An 18,327-nucleotide genomic window follows, 5' to 3' on the forward strand; every position below is an offset into this window, starting at 1 on the left:
TGATATATAATTACTGAATGTTAGGTGATGTGAAAAAAAAGCACAAGAGGATATGATTCTAAGTTTCTCAAAGAAAGTGATATTTGAGCTGAAATCTGAAAAAGAGGTACGTATCATTTATTCTTGAGTCACTTGTTTAAAAAAGCAAGCACATGAAAGGGTGGTAATAAATATCAAGTTTTTGGCAAAGGAGCAGCAACAACGTCTTACCTGAATGGCTTTTTTTTTTTTTTTTTTTTTTTTTTATTCAGGAGAAGCTGTGTTGGGTCAGAACTGGTAGACTGGCTTCTGGAACACTGTCCTTTTGTCCAGTGCAGATCTATGGCCGTAGGAGTCTGGCAGCTCCTCCTGGATATGGGAATTATGTCGTCAGGTTAGTATGATATGTTGTGAAGGCACAGAATCATTATTTTATTAAGCTACCAGACCAAAATACACTTAATTGTCTCGAGGATGTGACAATCTGGGTGGAAATTGGTTTTACAGATAAATGTTTGCATTCTCTCTTATTTTATAAATAAAAGTGACAGGTCATCTTTTGATTGTTATTCCTCTCACACCTTTTGTAAAAATAATTAGGCAGCTGCTGATTCATAGACGTCCGCCTATAAGAGCCTTTCCCTTACCTCCTCCCTTCTCTACTCAAAATGATGCTCACAGCTTTTTTTTTCTTAATCAGTGGCATGTTTAGTTGCCCTAAATGTGTGATTTATTTTGCTGTACTTAGAATAATCATCAGAAACTGATTTTACGAGTGGAATGTGTATGCCATTTTGATTAAGTGTGATTGTGAACAGTTAGAGATATGACCTATGAAAATTAGCTGTTTAAAAAGAACAGAAAATTGATGTTAACTAGAAACTAAAAGAGACGATGGATAGCTCTTTTCTTAGTTGAGCCAGGATATTGAAGAATTAGCAGTCAAAGCTCTATCACACAGGTGCTGGTTGGTCACCATGAAACCCCTTTTGTTTCTCTATAGGTAATACACATTCAGGGCCAGAGAACAGTGTAAGTTTCAGAAAGGCATACATATCCTAAGTCCCCCTGTGAAAGAATGGTGTAGATGAGGATGTGGGTATAATCTTAGTGAGTTAATAATACCTAACATCTATTATTCTTATTTAGAAAATCAGTTATCTACCTGTGAAGAATGTTATCAGCTTGTTTGTGAAGTTAAAACATTTTGTGTTGATGTTTTTGGGAAAAGTCTCCACTTCTTGATTCCTTTAAAACGAGTTTCCCAACCTTGGTGGTGTTGACATTTTGGGCTACACAATTCTTATTTGTAGGGGGTTGTCCTGTGCGTTGTAGGATGTGGAAGCATCTCTATCTTCTACCCACCAGATGCCGGTAGCACCCCCTAGCTGTGACAAACAAAAATGTCTCCAGACATTGCCAAATGTTCCTGGGGGGGGGGGGGGGGGGGGGCACAGTGACCCTGGTTGAGAACCACTGATTTAAAACTTGCCATCATTTTGTATTTGAGTACCACTTAAGTAATTAAATGCATTCATTTGCTTTGGGACACACACACAAAAAATTGCTCCCCATTCTCTTTGAATTACTATACGTTTTACCTGTCCCTGACGCAGAAAAATGATAAAATAACATGTGACTATGCTAGCCAAGCTTTAAGTAATAAAAATCGATTCGTCAGTAAATCCTTTTTAATTCAACGGGATTGTGAACATGAATGGATGTAGAATGTATAGTTATAGGCCTATCCCTGGCTTCTCCCTAATAATTAGTAGGGCTTTCAATTTAGTATTTGGTTTATGACTCTCTAAATAATATATTTACAAAAGAACTGATTTACACCCTTTTCATTTCCAACAGTGGACCAGCATTTATACTTTCAAGATACCTATGTTTTCTATCAGTTTTCATCTGATGAATGTAGCTACTTGTACTGTGAATTCGAAAGAGAAGAAGAATGGCAAAATGGTGTCAAACTTCTACTGCAACTTGTGCCTCTCATTCCCACCAGAGCTGGCATCTGTGAGCTGTAAGTAGATGCTACTTTGTTCCATTGTTAAACTGTTCTCAATTGGAGAACATTTATAGCCTCTAGGGACTCTGCATGCTCTTTAAGATTGCCATCTCCTTTAAAAGGTACTTATTCTATTCCCATTTCTCAGATACAAGTTCAGAAAGGTAAAATAAATTGCTGAAAATTAAATCAGCTAATAAATGACTGAGCTGGTGGGTATTTAAATCCCAGAAGTCCATTCCTCACCAGCTGTACCATGCCCCTTCTAATTTAATCATCATGATAGGAGTAGATGCTCTAAATTAGGAATAAACATGATTTGGTTTAAGTGGGGATTAAAATAATAACTCAGATTTTATCCACTATCTAAGTCGTGACTTTCCTAAGAAAGAGCTCAACAGATACTTCTGAAAATAATTTAGAAGCAACATTTGGCAAATTTAAAACACATGAGTCATTATCACATGTACATACTGAATCACTATATGATTAAAGGGAATTAAAATGAACTCATTAGGGAAGGTTTGGGAACAGGACTCGTCATGATATGGCAATTCTGACATGCCTTTGTTTATCCACAGTATTAATGACAAGATTGCTTCGGTATAGTGAATTGCAGATTGAAAATTTCAGTTAATAACTTTTGCATACTCAGTTGATAACCTCTACATATTCAGTTAATAACTTTTACATATTTAGTTAATAACTTTCACATATTCAGTTTTCTGATTACGTTCCCATACTGTTGACTTTTTCAGTTCTGTGAGATTAGCAGGGCAAGAGACATTTTCCTTATCTCATGGGTAAGAAAGTAGGTTCAGGAAGAAACATCTCCGACCATAACAAAGATAAATTACTCTTATTAAAAAAATTATGATTAATACTGAACAGTTAATACAGGCTTTTAGAAAAATAAGTGTTAGAAAACTAATGAGACACTGTGTTAATAGAAAGGTTGATTGTAGAGAACGTGTTTTGTGTTGGGAATTATACTAAATGCTTGATATTCATTATTTCATATTCAGATGAATTCTATAAGTTCCTACTTGGTATTATCCCTAATTTGTAAGTAAGGAAACTGAGGCACAGAAATCAGGTAACCTGTCGAGGGTCACATCAGGTGAGTGGAGTATTTAGGGCTTGAATGCGTGTCTGTCTGGTTCCAACTCCAATGCTTTTACCACCTGCTCCCAGGTTCGTAGGAGTTATGGGGGTCATTCTAGCTCCCCTTTCTGAGATGTTATAAACAGAAGCTATAAAAATGTTAGACTGACTCAAAAATGGTTATGAATTCACCACCACTGTTGATGGAGGACCTTGCCATGGTAAAGCAAAATTCAAATATAACTCACCACTCAATTGTCTAAGTATGGAAAATGTATGGGTAACATGTTTTTAGTATAGGTCAGACGTTTCCTGAGAAAAATCAAGAAGCATTTCAATGAACTTGAACACGCTTTCTAAGAGGGAGTGGCAGGCTTTTTAAGCTAGAGGTGGCTGTGACTTGCTTTGACTCTAACATTCTGTAGCAGCTCTTAACCATTTCCTGTCCTGAATGCAGGAGGGAAGTGTGTGTAATCCCCTGGGCAAATGCAGATTAACGGGGACAGACGGGCAACTGAAATCAACTTGTAAGCAGTCCTCATGCTTTAGCTCCATCCCTTCTCCCCCACGCAGAAAGCCAATTTGAATGCCAAGAAAACCCTGAGTCTACTCTAAGTTCTGAAAAAGAAAATATTTTTAAAATTTGGGTATTTGGGTATATATCCAGGAGAGGGATTGCTGGGTCATATGATAATTCTATTCTTAATTTTTTGAATGGATCTTGAGATTATTATGTAAGTGAAATAAATCAGACAGAAAAAGTCGGGAACCACGTGACTTCACTGATATATGGGATATAAAACTGAAAGTAACAAAGGAAGAAGACAAACAAACAGAAACTCATAGACACAGACGATAGTTTAGTGGTTACCAGAGGGTAAGGGGGGTAGGGTCCTGGTAGATGAGGGTAAAGGGGGTCAAATATATTGTGATGGAAGGAGAACTGACTCTGGGTGGTGAACACAATGTGATATATAGATGATGTAATACAGAATTGTACACCTGAAATCTACGTAACTTTACTATCCATTGTCACCCCAATAAATTTTAATTAAAAAAATTGATTAGAGTCTTAATATTCATTCCAGATTACTTACTCTTTTGTCATACTGATAACTGAACACAAATGTCATGCCTCTGGATTTGAGAATTACTGTAGCGTGCCTTGTTTGTCAGCAAATTTTTTCTGTTGGTGTGAACACGCACATTTGGAGTGGTAATTCCTCTGGGAAGATTATCATTGGGGAGCTGTGGATCTTTTGTCTCATATTATAAGTACTAAATATAAAAATATAAAATTAATGAACCACTGCAAGCCTCTGAGAGAGAGCGAGAGAGAGAGAGAGAGAGAGAGAGAGAGAGAGAGAGAGAGAGAAATTGAGAGATGATATTATATACTAGAGTTATAAGCTAACTTCTAAGCTATATATAGTAAAATGTTTTGGGCCAAATTTTGGAAAGCCAAGGTTTAGGTTGTGCAGACTTGGAATAAGCTATAGTTAGAAAAAAACATGCCCAGGGACATTGTCCTCTTTCAGTTGTCACAACCCATCCTGTTTTGATGCATATGATCCTGTCCTAACTTCTGCTCTAATCTGGTGATCTCCATTTCTTCCGTCCCAGTCCCACATTCATTTATTCTCTCAGGCCCATGTGCTGCTCTGCTCTTTCCTCTGCCTCTTTTCTGTCTAGTCAGATTCTACCCACCCCTCAAGGGGGAGCCCAAGTCCTACCTTGACTGCAAAACTTCCATGATGTCTCCAACCCATGTCGGTCTTTCTCTCAGTAATTGACTGTTCTTGCTGTTTGTATCAAAAGATTTTTCCATTCTTCGGTAATTCTTAATCCTGTCCATTCTACTATTGTTATCCATTACTTTTTAGCCATTCTACTGAAATGCCCTCTAAAGTCTGCTTGATTCATTAACTTAGGTTGACCACTCGTGAGCTGAAAACCCAGTCTTGTGGTCTTTTTATTGACCTTTTGATACTTGAAGGTTATCAGGGTCTGCCTATGTGGCTCTCCATTAGGTCCCTTGAATTTTGTGTCTTGTCTCTAAATCTCTTTAAAACAATATGAGGAAACCACTTAATGTCTCTATATGAACACAATCCATTCTGTACAAATGCATTTTTAAAAAGAAAGGTGAATCTTTTTATTCCATTTAAAAAAAAACGTTTAAAGCAGGAAGGGGCATAGAGCTGCTGCAGGTTTCTAGGCTAATTTAAACAAATTCCTATTCTATACAAAATAACTTTTATATCCAAACTGAACAGGTAATTTGAAAGAAGTGAGTAAATCGTTTGTCAAGGGTATTATCTCTTAGGGAAAAGAATTAATAGTTATGGTATTTCATTCAAAGGCAAAGCCAAATCGAGTCATCCAGAATATACTTTCTTCTAACCCTTTTTTTATGGAGGTAGGGGTGGGGGTGAGTAGGAATGCTGAAATAACAGTATATGGAAAGCAGCTTAATAATTCCTTCAGGACCAGTGGGATGTTTCTCTCTAACACTGATTCGATTGAGAATCTAACACTGATTCGCTGAGAGGAAGCTTCGCTATTTCAATTCAGCCACCATTGCCGCAACTCCCTGCTTGCCAGGCCTGGGCGTGGGGGCTGCTCTGACTAGCCAAAGCTATGGACCTTGAATATATAAAACTATATTCTACTGATTACAGGACAGTTAACATTTATGCTGTTTTTAAAAGAGTTCAGAGGATTGCCAAACTTAAACTCACGCCACACTCAGACATGTGAAGAAAAACGTAGCTTCATTGTTCTCTAAGCAGTTTCTCCATGGGTCCCCATCCCACTGGATAACCAGAAAGAAGGAAAAGAAGCCCCATCATGTTAGTCTAGCCTGGTAAAATCATCCTTTAGTTAGCTAATGTTTAGCATATTTTGGTGAAAAGTCTCGGTCTCTCTAGGCCCTCTCCCTCCTCCTCAGCAAGAGAGCCTGTGGGTATATGGTGAGTGGCATGGGCCCCTGGACCCTGGCAGAGCCCACTGCCCTGTCAGGGTGGTTCTTTCCCATCCTCACTGATGTTTCCTAGTTGATGGGCAGCCAGTTCTCTAGTGACCCCAGGGGTGAAACGGGGGTGTTCTGTTGCATCTGTTGTCAAGCCCAGGGCTGGTGTAAGTCGGGTCCTTCTCTTCTGGCTCGGTCAGTGCATGGTGGTCCTGCCTGGCTGACATGCCCTCCTGGATGCTGCTGGCATTGCCAATGCTACTGAGGTCTGGCTGTGCCTTCCACAGGCTTCCCATCCAGCCACCCTACCTCTGCTCAAAGAGCTCCCTCTCTTTGTGTCCCAACCTGACTTTTCCTCATTCTAACCCTTTAGAAAAAAAAAATCATACCTGTTCATTGTTGTTACGTTATTGAGTGGTGTACTTAATTGACTGATGTGCTAACATTCAGATTCCTCATTAACCAGCTCCAGGGAAAGTTCAGTCCAGTGGTTAAGATGAATTTCTTAGCATTTAATTCTTAGGTGAGGAAAAAGGGCAGAGAGTACAGGTCCTGGGGAAAAACAACCACTTGGCACCAGCACTCTATTAAGGGACTTATTCAACAGGCATTTGCTGATCACCAGATTTGTGTAAAATACTTTACTTCGCTCTGTGAAGGATATGACGACATGTAAATAATATAAGGTCTTTTATGAGGCCAGCATTATTAGGATAAAGTTCAGAAAAAGCAAAAAGACCAATATAACTCATGCATAGAAACACAAAAATCTTTCTCAACAAATATTAGTAAATGGAATCCAGCAATATGTAAAAATGATATTATATTATGAAAAAGGAGAGTTTAATACCAGGCATATAAAGATGGTTCAACATTTCAAAAATCAATGTAATTCACCATATTCACAGTCTAAAAAAGAAACTATATGATAAACTCCATAGATGCAGAAAAAGCTTTTGAGAAAATTCAGTATTCATTCATGATAAAAGTTATCAGAGAACTAGAAATAGAAGGGAACTTCCTCAATGTGATAAAAATCTATAGCCAACATCATACTTAATAGTGAAAGACTGAGTTCTTTTGCACTAAGACTGGGCACAAGGCTAATACATCTCTTGTTATCACTTCAACACTGGCCAGTGTAATAAGGCAAGAAAAAGAAATAAAAGGTATACAGATGAGAAGGAGAAAAAGCCATCTATCTTTGCAGATGACATAATTATATACATAGAAAATCTCAAAGAATCTATAAAAAAAACTTGCTAGGACTAATAAGTGGATTTAGCAAGGTCACAGGATACAAGGTCAATATACAAAATTCAAGTATATCTACATGTATTAGGACAAAAAAAACCACACTGAAATACTTAGGAATAAATCTAAGAAAATGTATGCAAAAGATGTATGCCAAACACTTCAAAAGTCACATGAAAAATCAGACAAGACTTAAATAAGTGGAATATCTATCTGTATTCATGGATTGGAAGACTCAATATTGTTAAAGATGCTAATTTTCCCCAAACTGACCTTTTTTTTCAGTTATCTCCTGATCTGTTGGCCTCACCATACCTGCATAATAATAAAACCTAATTTGAAAACATTGATCTCTAAAACGGGGAGTATCTTAGGGCTCAGTCTTCGGACTTGTCTTCTTTTTCTACTCTGACTTTGGATGTGCCCACACAGTCATGTATTTAATTTTAATTCCACAGTGATGACGCCCAAAATTTAGGTCTCTGTCTCCCCTTATTTAGTACCCCATATACAATAGCACACCACCACCCACTACCCTGTCACCTCTGCTCTCTCTATTCTTCTTATCCTCCCTAACTTTTCCACCTGACATATATAAGTAACATAAGAAATCCATTGGTGTTCTTAATTTCTGAAACGGTGCTGGATTAATATCTTCTTACTAGATCAGCTCCAAGGTAGATTTCCTACAACCCAAACCTACCCTTTGTGTTCCTGCCTTTTCCTAATTAGATTTTCATTTTATGATCTTTGCAGAGGAGGAAGTACTGTATGAGTAAACAAACATTTTTAAAGTATTTCTCAAAAAATGTTTTCATGATGGAACTTGGCATAAGTTTTGTATTAGGATCATAGGTGAAGAACATTTCTATTTATTGCTTAAATTGTTTGTATAAAAAATTTCTATGAACTCAGCTGGTCTTAGTCTTTGTTATTACTCATCACCCCCTCTCCAAGGAAACACTAAATCCTTCAAAATTTCCATTGTTTACAAATAAGGCTTATTCCATGGGTTGGGGCAGATTAATTATCCTTGTCAGAGTAGTACAGGAATTTTCATAAAAATTGAACTTTTAGTCCTGTTTGTGCTAGCATTTGAAATGTAACTGTTTAATTACATATTAAGCATGAATTTTCAAATCCTCAATATAAAATGTGTAAAAGAGATACCAGTAATGATTAATTTTATTCAATTTTAAATGAATGTATAACTATATATCCCAGACCCTTAATGTCACATTCACAATTTACTACTGTTTGGTAAATTTCCTCTATACACATGACTAGTAGCCTGATGCTATGAAATATTATCTTCTCTTGAGAAGGTTTAACTGGTGTTTGTATTCATGATCTCAAAGATTTCAAGAAAAATTCAATTTTCATTCTTTTGCCATCCTATGTTTTCTTTACGTCATAGGAATCTGCTTTGTTAAGCAAAATAGAATGTAGATGATATAGGAGGATACAGATAGAACAGTACTCCTGTGTCCTCACAATGTCACCCACATATTGCCGACCTCTCAGACTTGTAAAGATGTTGGCCCCCAGCCCTAGGACTTAGCCCTTTCCCTTGGAGAATTGCTGGGTTCAGGCTAGGGCTGTTGGGAAGTGTGGGATTCCTAAAGGGGAGTGCCTGTTGGGCCAGGGCTTCCTGCTGGCACAAACCCTCAGGGATGGGTCTTCCTTCCTGGGGTCACTCCTTTTCTCTGTCTTAATGTCAGCTTGTTACTGCCATTACCTGCTGATTCCAGCCAGGGTCTCTTTCCCTTCTCTAACCACTGATAAGCCGCCCTCAGAGCTTCTCTATTTCTCTCATTCACTGAGCAGCACAGCCTCTTTTGCTAATAATGGGGAAATATATAGGCATTACAGTTGATTTTCTTTGTTTTCCATTGCCCCCATCTGCTTCATTAGCTATTTGATCTGATACATGAGAAATTTGTCTTCACTGGATTGCACGGATGTGCATTTACGTACATAAAACAATCACAATGAATCTACATTTTGTAAAAACACATTGGCTGGGAAAAGAAAGTCTGGTATTTCTGGGCATTTTGGCATCGAGCTGAGGAGGGACCCCAGTGATTAGAAAGGATGGAGCATGATGATTCCTCTTCTCTCCTCCTTTCCCATTTTCAAGTTCCTCCACTGTTGGCCCATTACCACCAGCTCTGCTCCCGAGACCCTCCTTTCCACCGGGTGAGATGCAGGTGCCGGCTGGTGCAGTGGGGCGTGGGGCATGTTAGTAGGAAAGGAAGATTATTTCTGAATTCTAGAGCTCTCAGGAGGCAGTGGAATAATCCTTGATGGTTTGGAGTCCGGAGAATAGCAGGACTCCATCTGGGTTTTAGAATAATAATCCTGGTATCTATAGGTAATTGAGCACGAGAGGAGAAGCCAGAGATAAAGAAGGTGGTTAAAATATTAATGATTTGTGCCAGAGAAGGTGAGACCCTCGACTATTAGTGAGGCGTGACAGGGAGGGACTGAAGGAAAGCAGAGCTTGACGAAGAGAAGTGAGAAGATCTGGGGTCTGGCAAAGGTGGGGAGTGCAGGAGGCGGAAGTGCCACAGGGCACCATGAAGCTGAGCTGTGACAGGCGCCAAGTAGGAACAGTGAGGGCAGGAGGCAAGAGGAGTTCAGTGTAAGTTATTTTGAGTTTGAGGAGCCTGTAAGATCCCTAAGTGGGTGAAAATATCCTGGAATTGCCCCCTAGAGCCACTTTGAAGACAGATGGGAAAACAAGGTGAGCTCAGGGGAGATTCAGGAGCTGGAGAAAGACTCGGGAGTTCAGACATAAATCGTGGTGATTGAGGTGATAAAAACGGGACATGGGCTGCGGGGCAGCTCTCAGGAGATCGTCACTCTGTCTTTCTCACACACATTTCCTTCAGAAACGTTTTTCGCCAAGGCATGTTTTGTGCTAGAAGAATGATGAAAGGTAGTTTTGCTTCTGAATAGGAACTAAATTATTTGTCACTAAACCAGCCATTGCTCAGCCATTGCTCATGAAATAACCATTATCAGTCACATACCCAAGAGCTTCCCTTGGAACTTTGAGTTTCTTTCAGCAGCTTGTTGAAAACACACTCTTGACAGAATCTGGTAGTGCAAAGCACCTCATCCCGCTAACTAATCCTTCAGGTATCTGCTGGGGTCTGAGAAACATGACACGACATGACCAGCCCACGCTTCTCTACAGACACAGATGGAGCGTGGAGGCCCTTGTTACGCGCTCTTGTGTCCTGGTGCCTTTGGTGCTTAGTTTCCTGTCGGGTCTGTGCAGTCACGTCCGCTCAAGCATATAAACCTGGTTTGGTGGCTTCAGTTATAAAAAGGGTTGCAAGTCTCTTAGTACAGCTTCATGTATAGGGAAAACTTGTGAATAGATTATTTTAATAATAAAGCTCGTTGTTTGAAATATTAATCATTAAGGTAGCTTGTTTTTTTGGGGGGATACAGTAAATTATAATGCTCAATTCCCACGGTTTTTGTTTGGGCAGATTATTAGCTGACGTTTGAAGCATTTTGCTGCACAGTAATTAAGTTATTTGACGACGTCAGCACTGCTTCATACCTGTATCATGCAAGTCTTATCAAGGCAGTGGTTTGTCATTCATTGCTCTGACTTCGGTGATGGCTTTTTTTTTCCCCATAAAAGAGTTTAGTAACATGTACAGAAACAGGAAGACAATGTCAGAATTGATCCGACTAGCGTTTCCCTTCTTAAAGAGCTTCTGAGCTCTCCTGTGAGCCAGGAGAAGGCCCCCTGCCCCACAGGCTAGCACTCCAGCTGGCCCACCACAGTTACTGAGATTGAAATCAATCACTGGACTGCCATTCTGGTAACACTGCTCTGCAAGCCAATTACCAACAACCCCTCCAATTCTACAGAAGGTGCTGAAAGGGATTGCTTGTGGAACTAGATCTGGGAGGCAATTATATATATTCAGTTGGCATTCATTTTTTTTGTTTGTTTGACCAAACCAGGAAGAAAATGTAGTTTTATAAGATTTGTTTTAAGAAGTGGATAATTTTGTATGTTAGCACATATATATATATTTGTGTGGTGAAAATTTTTTCATGAATTTCATGAGAAAGATGATTTTCCTAAACAAACCAACGGATCTTATACTGTGTAATATGTTATTTGTCTCTTTAATTATTTAACATATGCATAATTTTCTTGGCTTATCAGCTGGGCTGTGGTGTCTTAAAAAAGAACAAAGGGCTTCTTCTGCTATTGTATTCCACATAATTCCTATCATAGTATTAGGACTATAATAGACCATTTCATAACACATCTGTTTTGGCTGAAACTCAAATGTAGTGGAAAATTCACATTTCATCTGTTCAAAATCTTAATGGATTTCATTAAGGCTAGAGGGAATTTCAGTACTTACCCACCTTGTATTCACATCTACTTACGCTTGGTGCCTGCTCAGATTTGTAAATCTGGTGTGTCAGGATTATTCTGTGAAATCATTTGGAGAACAATACTCGATCCTCAGGATTTAATTGGTGTTTTGTAAAGAGGTTCCTGCTAACTGATTGTGAAGGGACAGTTGGGCTACAACAAAGTTGTGTTCCCATGGTCTTACTGACACCTCGGTACTCGCGTGGGCACTTCCACCAGTGTATTAAACAATAGTGCCATTATTTGCCATGTATACCCCATAACTTGGTAGATAAATTTGAGCAACAGAAGCTGAAGGGTAATTCGTTCTTTGTCTTTCAAAGGTCTCATCAGAAAATCGAAGATGCAGAAGAAAGCAGTGACGAAATTCTTGCTCGCTTAACATCTGCGGTAAGCCCACGCAATTTCCCTTCCTAGGGGTGCAGAAATAATGAGTCCGGGGATTTTGAAGGGCGGCAGTTGGATAATGATGTCGACACTTGCCCCGTGGCTGCTCACCAGTGTTGGAGTCACAGATCAAGGCAGAAGGAGACAATGGTATTTACTCTACACTTGATGCAGCCTCTCCTGCGAGATTTTAGATACTCCTGGTGGAAAATTCCTGGAACCTCAGTGAAGGCATAATATCTGATTTTTTTAAATACCGTATGACTTAACCTAGGGAAAGTTGTGACATGCTCCACAATGGAGAAGACTGTAGGTGTTGAAAAGGATTTCTTTCATTAGGAAAAAAAGGAAAACAAAACAAAACAGAATTACCTCAGCCAACAAAAGTCCATGGCGTTGTTTCTAATGTACTAGATTGCACTATTTTCATTGTGTTTTTTAAAGCTCCTAATCAAAGCTGATAAGTGCCTTGTTGGTTGAAGAAAAGTTTGTTCCCGTCTTCATAGAAAACGCTAGCTACTGTTGCTAATCATTGAGCTTCAGTTTTTGACGGGCTCTAACAATCCTGTTTCACAAAATCTTTATACGTTGGCTAGGCTTTCTGGAAACTTTTCTGGCGTTATCAAAGATTCTTTAGTTCTGCTTTAATTGTATTACTAAAATGAGGATTGCTGAAAATCATACTGGGTTGGGTTATGCATGTGGGTAAAACTGATCTTGCCCAGTTTTAGACACCAGGTCTTGGCAGCTGGGCACAGTTTGCAAGTTAAAAGTTGCTTTTTCTACTCTTCTGGAAATAACTTAGAAAAGTAATTTTTGACTAAGTACAGTGATTGGTGGTGTAAAACTTCATGTGAAGTGGAATCTTGACAGCATGTTAAAAACTATTTAGCATGACCTTTGCGGCTTATTTTTATTTATCTTATTTATTATTTTGTTGAGGTATAATTGACATACAACACTATGTTAGTTTCAAGTGTACAACATGGTGATTCAATATTTGTATACATTGTGAAATGATCACTACAATAAGTCTAGTTAACATGGGTCACCATGCATAGTTACAGAATTTGTTTTCTTGTGATGTGAACTTATAAGATTTACTCTCTTTGTAAATTTCAGATATGCAATCCAGTGTTATAAAGTTGCCATGCTGTACATTACATCCCCATGACTTACGTATTTGTTTTATAACTGAAACTTTGTATCTTTGACTCCTTTCACCCATTTTGTCCACCCCTATCTCTCTCTCTGAATAATTTCCTGTGTGTGTATGGGCGTGTGTGTGTGTGTATACACACACCACATTTTCTTTATCCATTCAACTGTCAATAGACGCTTAGGTTGTTTCCATATCTTGATTATCGTAAACAATGTTGCAGTGAACACAAGGGTGTGGATATCTTTTCAAGTTATTGTTTTTGGGTTTTTTAGGATAAATATCCAGAAGTGGAATCACTGGGTCATATGGTAGTTTTATTTTTTTTTTTAATTTTTTGAAGAGCCTCTATATTGTTTTCCACAGTGGCTACACCAACTTACATTCCCACCAATAGTATGCAAAGGTTTCCTTTTCTTTATATTCTTGCCAACACATGTTATTTCTTGTCTTTTTGTTAATAGCTCTTCTAACAAGGTGTGAGGTGCTATATCTCATTGTGTTTTGGTTTGCATTTCTCTGATGATGAATGATGTTGAGCATCTCTTCACTTACCTGTTGTCCATCTGTTTGTCCTCTTTGGAAAAATGTCTATTCGGATCATCTGAATTTGAATTTTGGCAGGGATTGTATTGAATCTATAGATTGTGTAGTTTAAAATATTGACCAAAGAGGGCCCAGGGTGGGAAAAGTCATTAAAAAAGAGACTCACTGTGGACCAAATACTGTGTTAAACATTGTGTGTATGTACATACACATATATACACATTCTGTTAAACTTCATTACAGCCCTCTGAAATAAGTGGCATTATCTCTGTTTTATAGATATGAAAGCTTATAGAGGTTAAGTAAGTTGCCCAAGGTTACCCATCTAGAAAGGAATGCAGCCAGGATCTAAAATCAGAAGTTTCTACTTCCTTAGTAATAGCTCTTAACTACTCTGCTTCATTTTTTTTATATAATGTAATATAGTTGTTGGGATATTTTCAGAAGTGGCAAAGACATGTAAGATATGGTTTCTACATCCATACCAGGAAGGCAGGTACATTCGGAAAGTTAATATATAAAGTGATTAGCAATTATGCACCAAAAATTGTGGTGTATAGATGATAAATTCAAGAACAGTAATGGAAAGCTTTGTTGACGAGACTGGACTTGAACCATCATTGAAGGCAGTCAGGATTTGAATAGGTGACAATTCGAAGGACGTGTACTCTGGCTGTCAGGTTTATTGTGTGCAGGCAGCGGAATGAGAAAGTACAGAGGGAAAATAGTGAGCAGACCCACCTGATTAGAAAGGATCCTAGTTAAGAAAAGTGAAAGATTTTTTGGCCGACAGATGAACATGATGAAGCAGACATATAAGAAAGAAGATGATGAGTTGGACGTGGGGAGAGTAGTGATGGAAAGACGTTATAAGAAAGAGGTTGATAGAAATCTAATGTCTGGAGGTATTGTGAGAACCAAAAGAAAAATGAGTTCAAAAAGGAGCACAAATAATTTTTTAAAAATAAGTAGGGGGTCAAGGTAGAGGAAGAGTTAGATGACTAAAGTTCTGAACTTGCATGAATGGAAAAGTGACGATACTCTTAGGAAGCTGAGTAAAATAGGTGAAGGAGAGATGATGTACTTTCAGACTTACTGAGTTTGAGAAGATAGGAACATAAAAATATTCAGGAAATACCTGGAGACAAGAATCTGGAGCTCAGGTCAGGGCTAAAGTTGTGGGAACCTCCCAGTCACAGGGAGGTTGTTGATTGAAGAGCAGAGTGGGAGACAGAGTCTTGGGAAGTACCCACCGTAAGAGGTCAGTAGGGAGATGAAGGACAGAGAGAGGAAGTGGAAATAACTGAATGGTTTATACCATGAAAGTCAAATTGAAGAGAGCCTCTAAAAAGGAGGGAGGGACAGGAACGTTTGCTATAGATTTGGTTGAGATAATCTTACTGGAAAAATCTCCATGTTGAAACACTGAATAAGTTGAGGTCAGGTGCTAGAGCAGAGGTATTTAGGAATGAGAATAAAGGACAGAGGAGAAAATTTCATCTCTTCAGTTGGCCCACCATAGTGAAAAATATCACTGAGCTGAGACTGAGGACCTTGATTCTTAATTCTTTCAACAATGTGACCTTGGTTAAGTTGGGTGGTTGGACTATACAATATCTAAGTTCTAAAATGTATTCATCATATAAACATTTATCAAGGGACTGTTGTGCGTCAGTCTTCATAACGTAGTTGTTCCTGTTGCTAATAGTGTACAAACTTTGTTATCTAGGTGTTAACACCATGTAGAGAGGCAAATATTTACATACCTCACTCGAGTAACAGTTCTCATCTGCCATGACCCCGAAATGCATTAAAGGAAAGCAAAAGTGACATCTGTACTGCAGAGTTGCTGATGTGCTCCTCAAGGGTTTGTGTGTTTTGGGGACCCTGCTAAGGGGGCGGTGGCTTCCAGCAACACCGTTTACTCTCTTGTATATTCAACTCTTTTTTTCAAACTTGGGAGTTATGTAGGTGGCTGTCTTTAAAAAGTTCCTCATTTCTTTAACCCCAATAGTTTATTTCTTAGTCCCAGCGTAGGTTCATCAAGGGAAATGTCCTGTCATCTATAAAAAAATAATACCTGAAATTTTACCCTGCAAGAAATCACAAGTGAGTTTTCATATTAAAAGAACATGAGAAGACAGTGCATGTGTAGAAATAAAAGTGTCTTTATAATTGAGTCAGATTTACAGTTGTTAAATTTATACAATCTTGAACAATAAAAATGTTCCAGCCATGTTTCTGGTGATTTTCACTAAAGAGCCACCCTGGCAAGTTTCTGATGTCTCCAAACCTAAACAGTCAAACTCTGTAAGAAGTTTTGAGCTTAGGGGAAAAGGACATGGTTATAATAGACTCATTCATTATAGAAAGTCTACAGAAAAACTCTGGGCATTATCAGGAAATTATTTCCCAGTTGTACATATGGTTTCTGCCTTAGCACCTTAGTTTCCTTTCTAATAACTTCTAACCCTACAAATTTTGTTACCTTGAAACCTTTTTTCATTAACAGTGAGTCTCCATTGGTCAGATAAAGCTGGTAGGCTAAGAAAGGCTCTTGAATGACATAGCCTACCAGTTCCCATGCTTGAAGTGCTAAGCATTATTTTATTTTATTTTATTTTTAAAAATGAATTCTTCCAGTGTTTGTGACAAAAAGTATTCAGAACTGATGACACAGTTTTTATATATGAGTATGTGTCTTACAATCCAAGGTAAACTAAATATAGGGAAGAGTCTACAGTGAATTAAGTATTGCTTTCAAAGCCATAGTTCTTAGAATGTAAATTTAGGAAATATGTTAAACTTTGAGGCATTGTAAACAACTTAAAGTATTTGGGAAGCATCCAAAGACAGGAAATGTAAACATAGACATCCTTAAATAGGAGATAAAAACTGATATTAGACTTCCATCTCTTACTTACTTAAAATCAACATCCCAAACAAACCCTATTAGGCTATTTTTCTTTCTTTAGGCTGAATTTTCATGATGGTAATTGTAGAAATAAGAAAACACAAACATCTTATCTGGGCGTGAGTGAAATTTGTGATTTTTGCTTACACGGTTTAATTGTCAAACCACTGAGGTGATGTGAGGTAGGCTAAGATGTGAATTTTATATATTAGTTGCCTGTTTGGTGAGATGGTTACATTCGTGGCACTTACAAAAGGACAGGGGGCAAGTGGTGTGGTTCTCTGTGCTGCTAATCCAGTGAAGCGAACCATCACTTGGATGGTGAAAGAAAACAGTGTTGAGTGTCTATAATAAAACATTAACTTGGTGGTGATGGTGATGGAGAGTTTGTGACCAAATCCTGAGAGGTGAATTAAAATTACAAATCAAGTGTTCAGAATTCAGGGAGAGTTCATTGGGATTGAAAACAAAATCTAATACTCTGGAATCATTTAACTAGACACTCTTACCGTCTCATAGTCCTTCTCAGAGCTGATTTAGTTTATAATTTCCATCAGTTTAAATTTCTCTGTTTGTATGTTTCTGCTCTATCCCCTCACTCATTTTCTTCTGGCCAATACAACTTTAATGGAGAACCTCTGCTTCGGATGCTTTTAATGATATTTTCTAAATTCTTTCTCATGGGTTCTTCAGGTACATTATCACTTCTCTGAGAAACACCACTGAGCTAAAAAAAAAAATCTTACTTGACAATTAAACCCAAATTATTAATGAAGGTGTTTGCTATAAGTTCTAGAAGATCCTGAAGCAAATGAAACCTCAAGAAGCAAATGGCTCTACTTTTGGTTAAAGTGTTGGATTAAAAGAAACTTACTATGAAATTTGTTTTTGCATCTCTCTAGGAAAAAAAGAGATGGTTATTACTGACTGCTGCACATTGTCAACTTCTCAAAAACATTTTTCTCTGCTCTGTGTCCAGAAATTGGGACGTAACTCCATCAACTTTCACATCAATTGTGAACTTGTTCTCTCATGATTTCTAACATTGTTTCTAGTTAGTCTTGTTCTCACTTTTTCCACATTTGGGATCCTATTTGACAGATCAAATGGATCTGATTATATTCTAATTAACTAAGACCTGCACTTAACTTGTGCCTTTGTCTGATACTTCTCCCAAATCCTCATTTCCTTAGTGTTCTCTTGGGAAATACTGATTACAAAGGCACAAGGAACTGGGTCTTAGTGAACAACCAATTGTCCTGTATCACTGAATATATGACACTATGAAACTCAAAGATGCAAACTTGTCAAGATTTTCTGTCTTGTCAGCTGTCTCATTCCTCTAATATTACCTGTTCTCATGTTTTGCTTTCATTCATTTTAAACTGCCCTTTACTGTGTCTAATCTTTCACCTGAAGCTTCTGTCATTTTCTTTAAGGATGAGTGTTTCTCAGGACTCTGTTTATACTGTTCCTGGGTCCAGGAAATATATACACTCTTATAGTTTGTCCTTGATGAATCTGCAATTTGGATTTGATCCACTGGAGAAATTGCTTTTCAAACAGTAGTAGCTGAAGATGA

The 18,327-nt window shown here is 38.1% G+C and overlaps 1 protein-coding gene across 5 annotated transcripts in view; it reads left to right on the forward strand.

Annotated features, from left to right (window-relative positions):
- RAPGEF5 (Rap guanine nucleotide exchange factor 5) overlaps positions 1 to 18,327 on the forward strand; it is a 418,760-nt gene that overhangs the window by 255,902 nt on the left and 144,531 nt on the right. For all 5 annotated transcript variants that reach the window (XM_074340846.2, XM_074340847.2, XM_074340845.2 and 2 more), the window contains 3 exons: positions 252 to 373; positions 1,840 to 2,008; positions 12,063 to 12,129. In XM_074340846.2, the coding sequence (XP_074196947.2) occupies positions 322 to 373; positions 1,840 to 2,008; positions 12,063 to 12,129 (288 nt within the window). In that variant the 5' untranslated portion in view covers positions 252 to 321. The remainder of the gene's footprint in view (positions 1 to 251; positions 374 to 1,839; positions 2,009 to 12,062; positions 12,130 to 18,327) is intronic.

This window comes from Rhinolophus sinicus, chromosome 4 (assembly GCF_057876585.1).
Source record: "Rhinolophus sinicus isolate RSI-liver-muscle chromosome 4, RSI-T2T, whole genome shotgun sequence".
In the NCBI taxonomy this organism is placed as follows: Eukaryota; Metazoa; Chordata; class Mammalia; order Chiroptera; family Rhinolophidae; genus Rhinolophus; species Rhinolophus sinicus.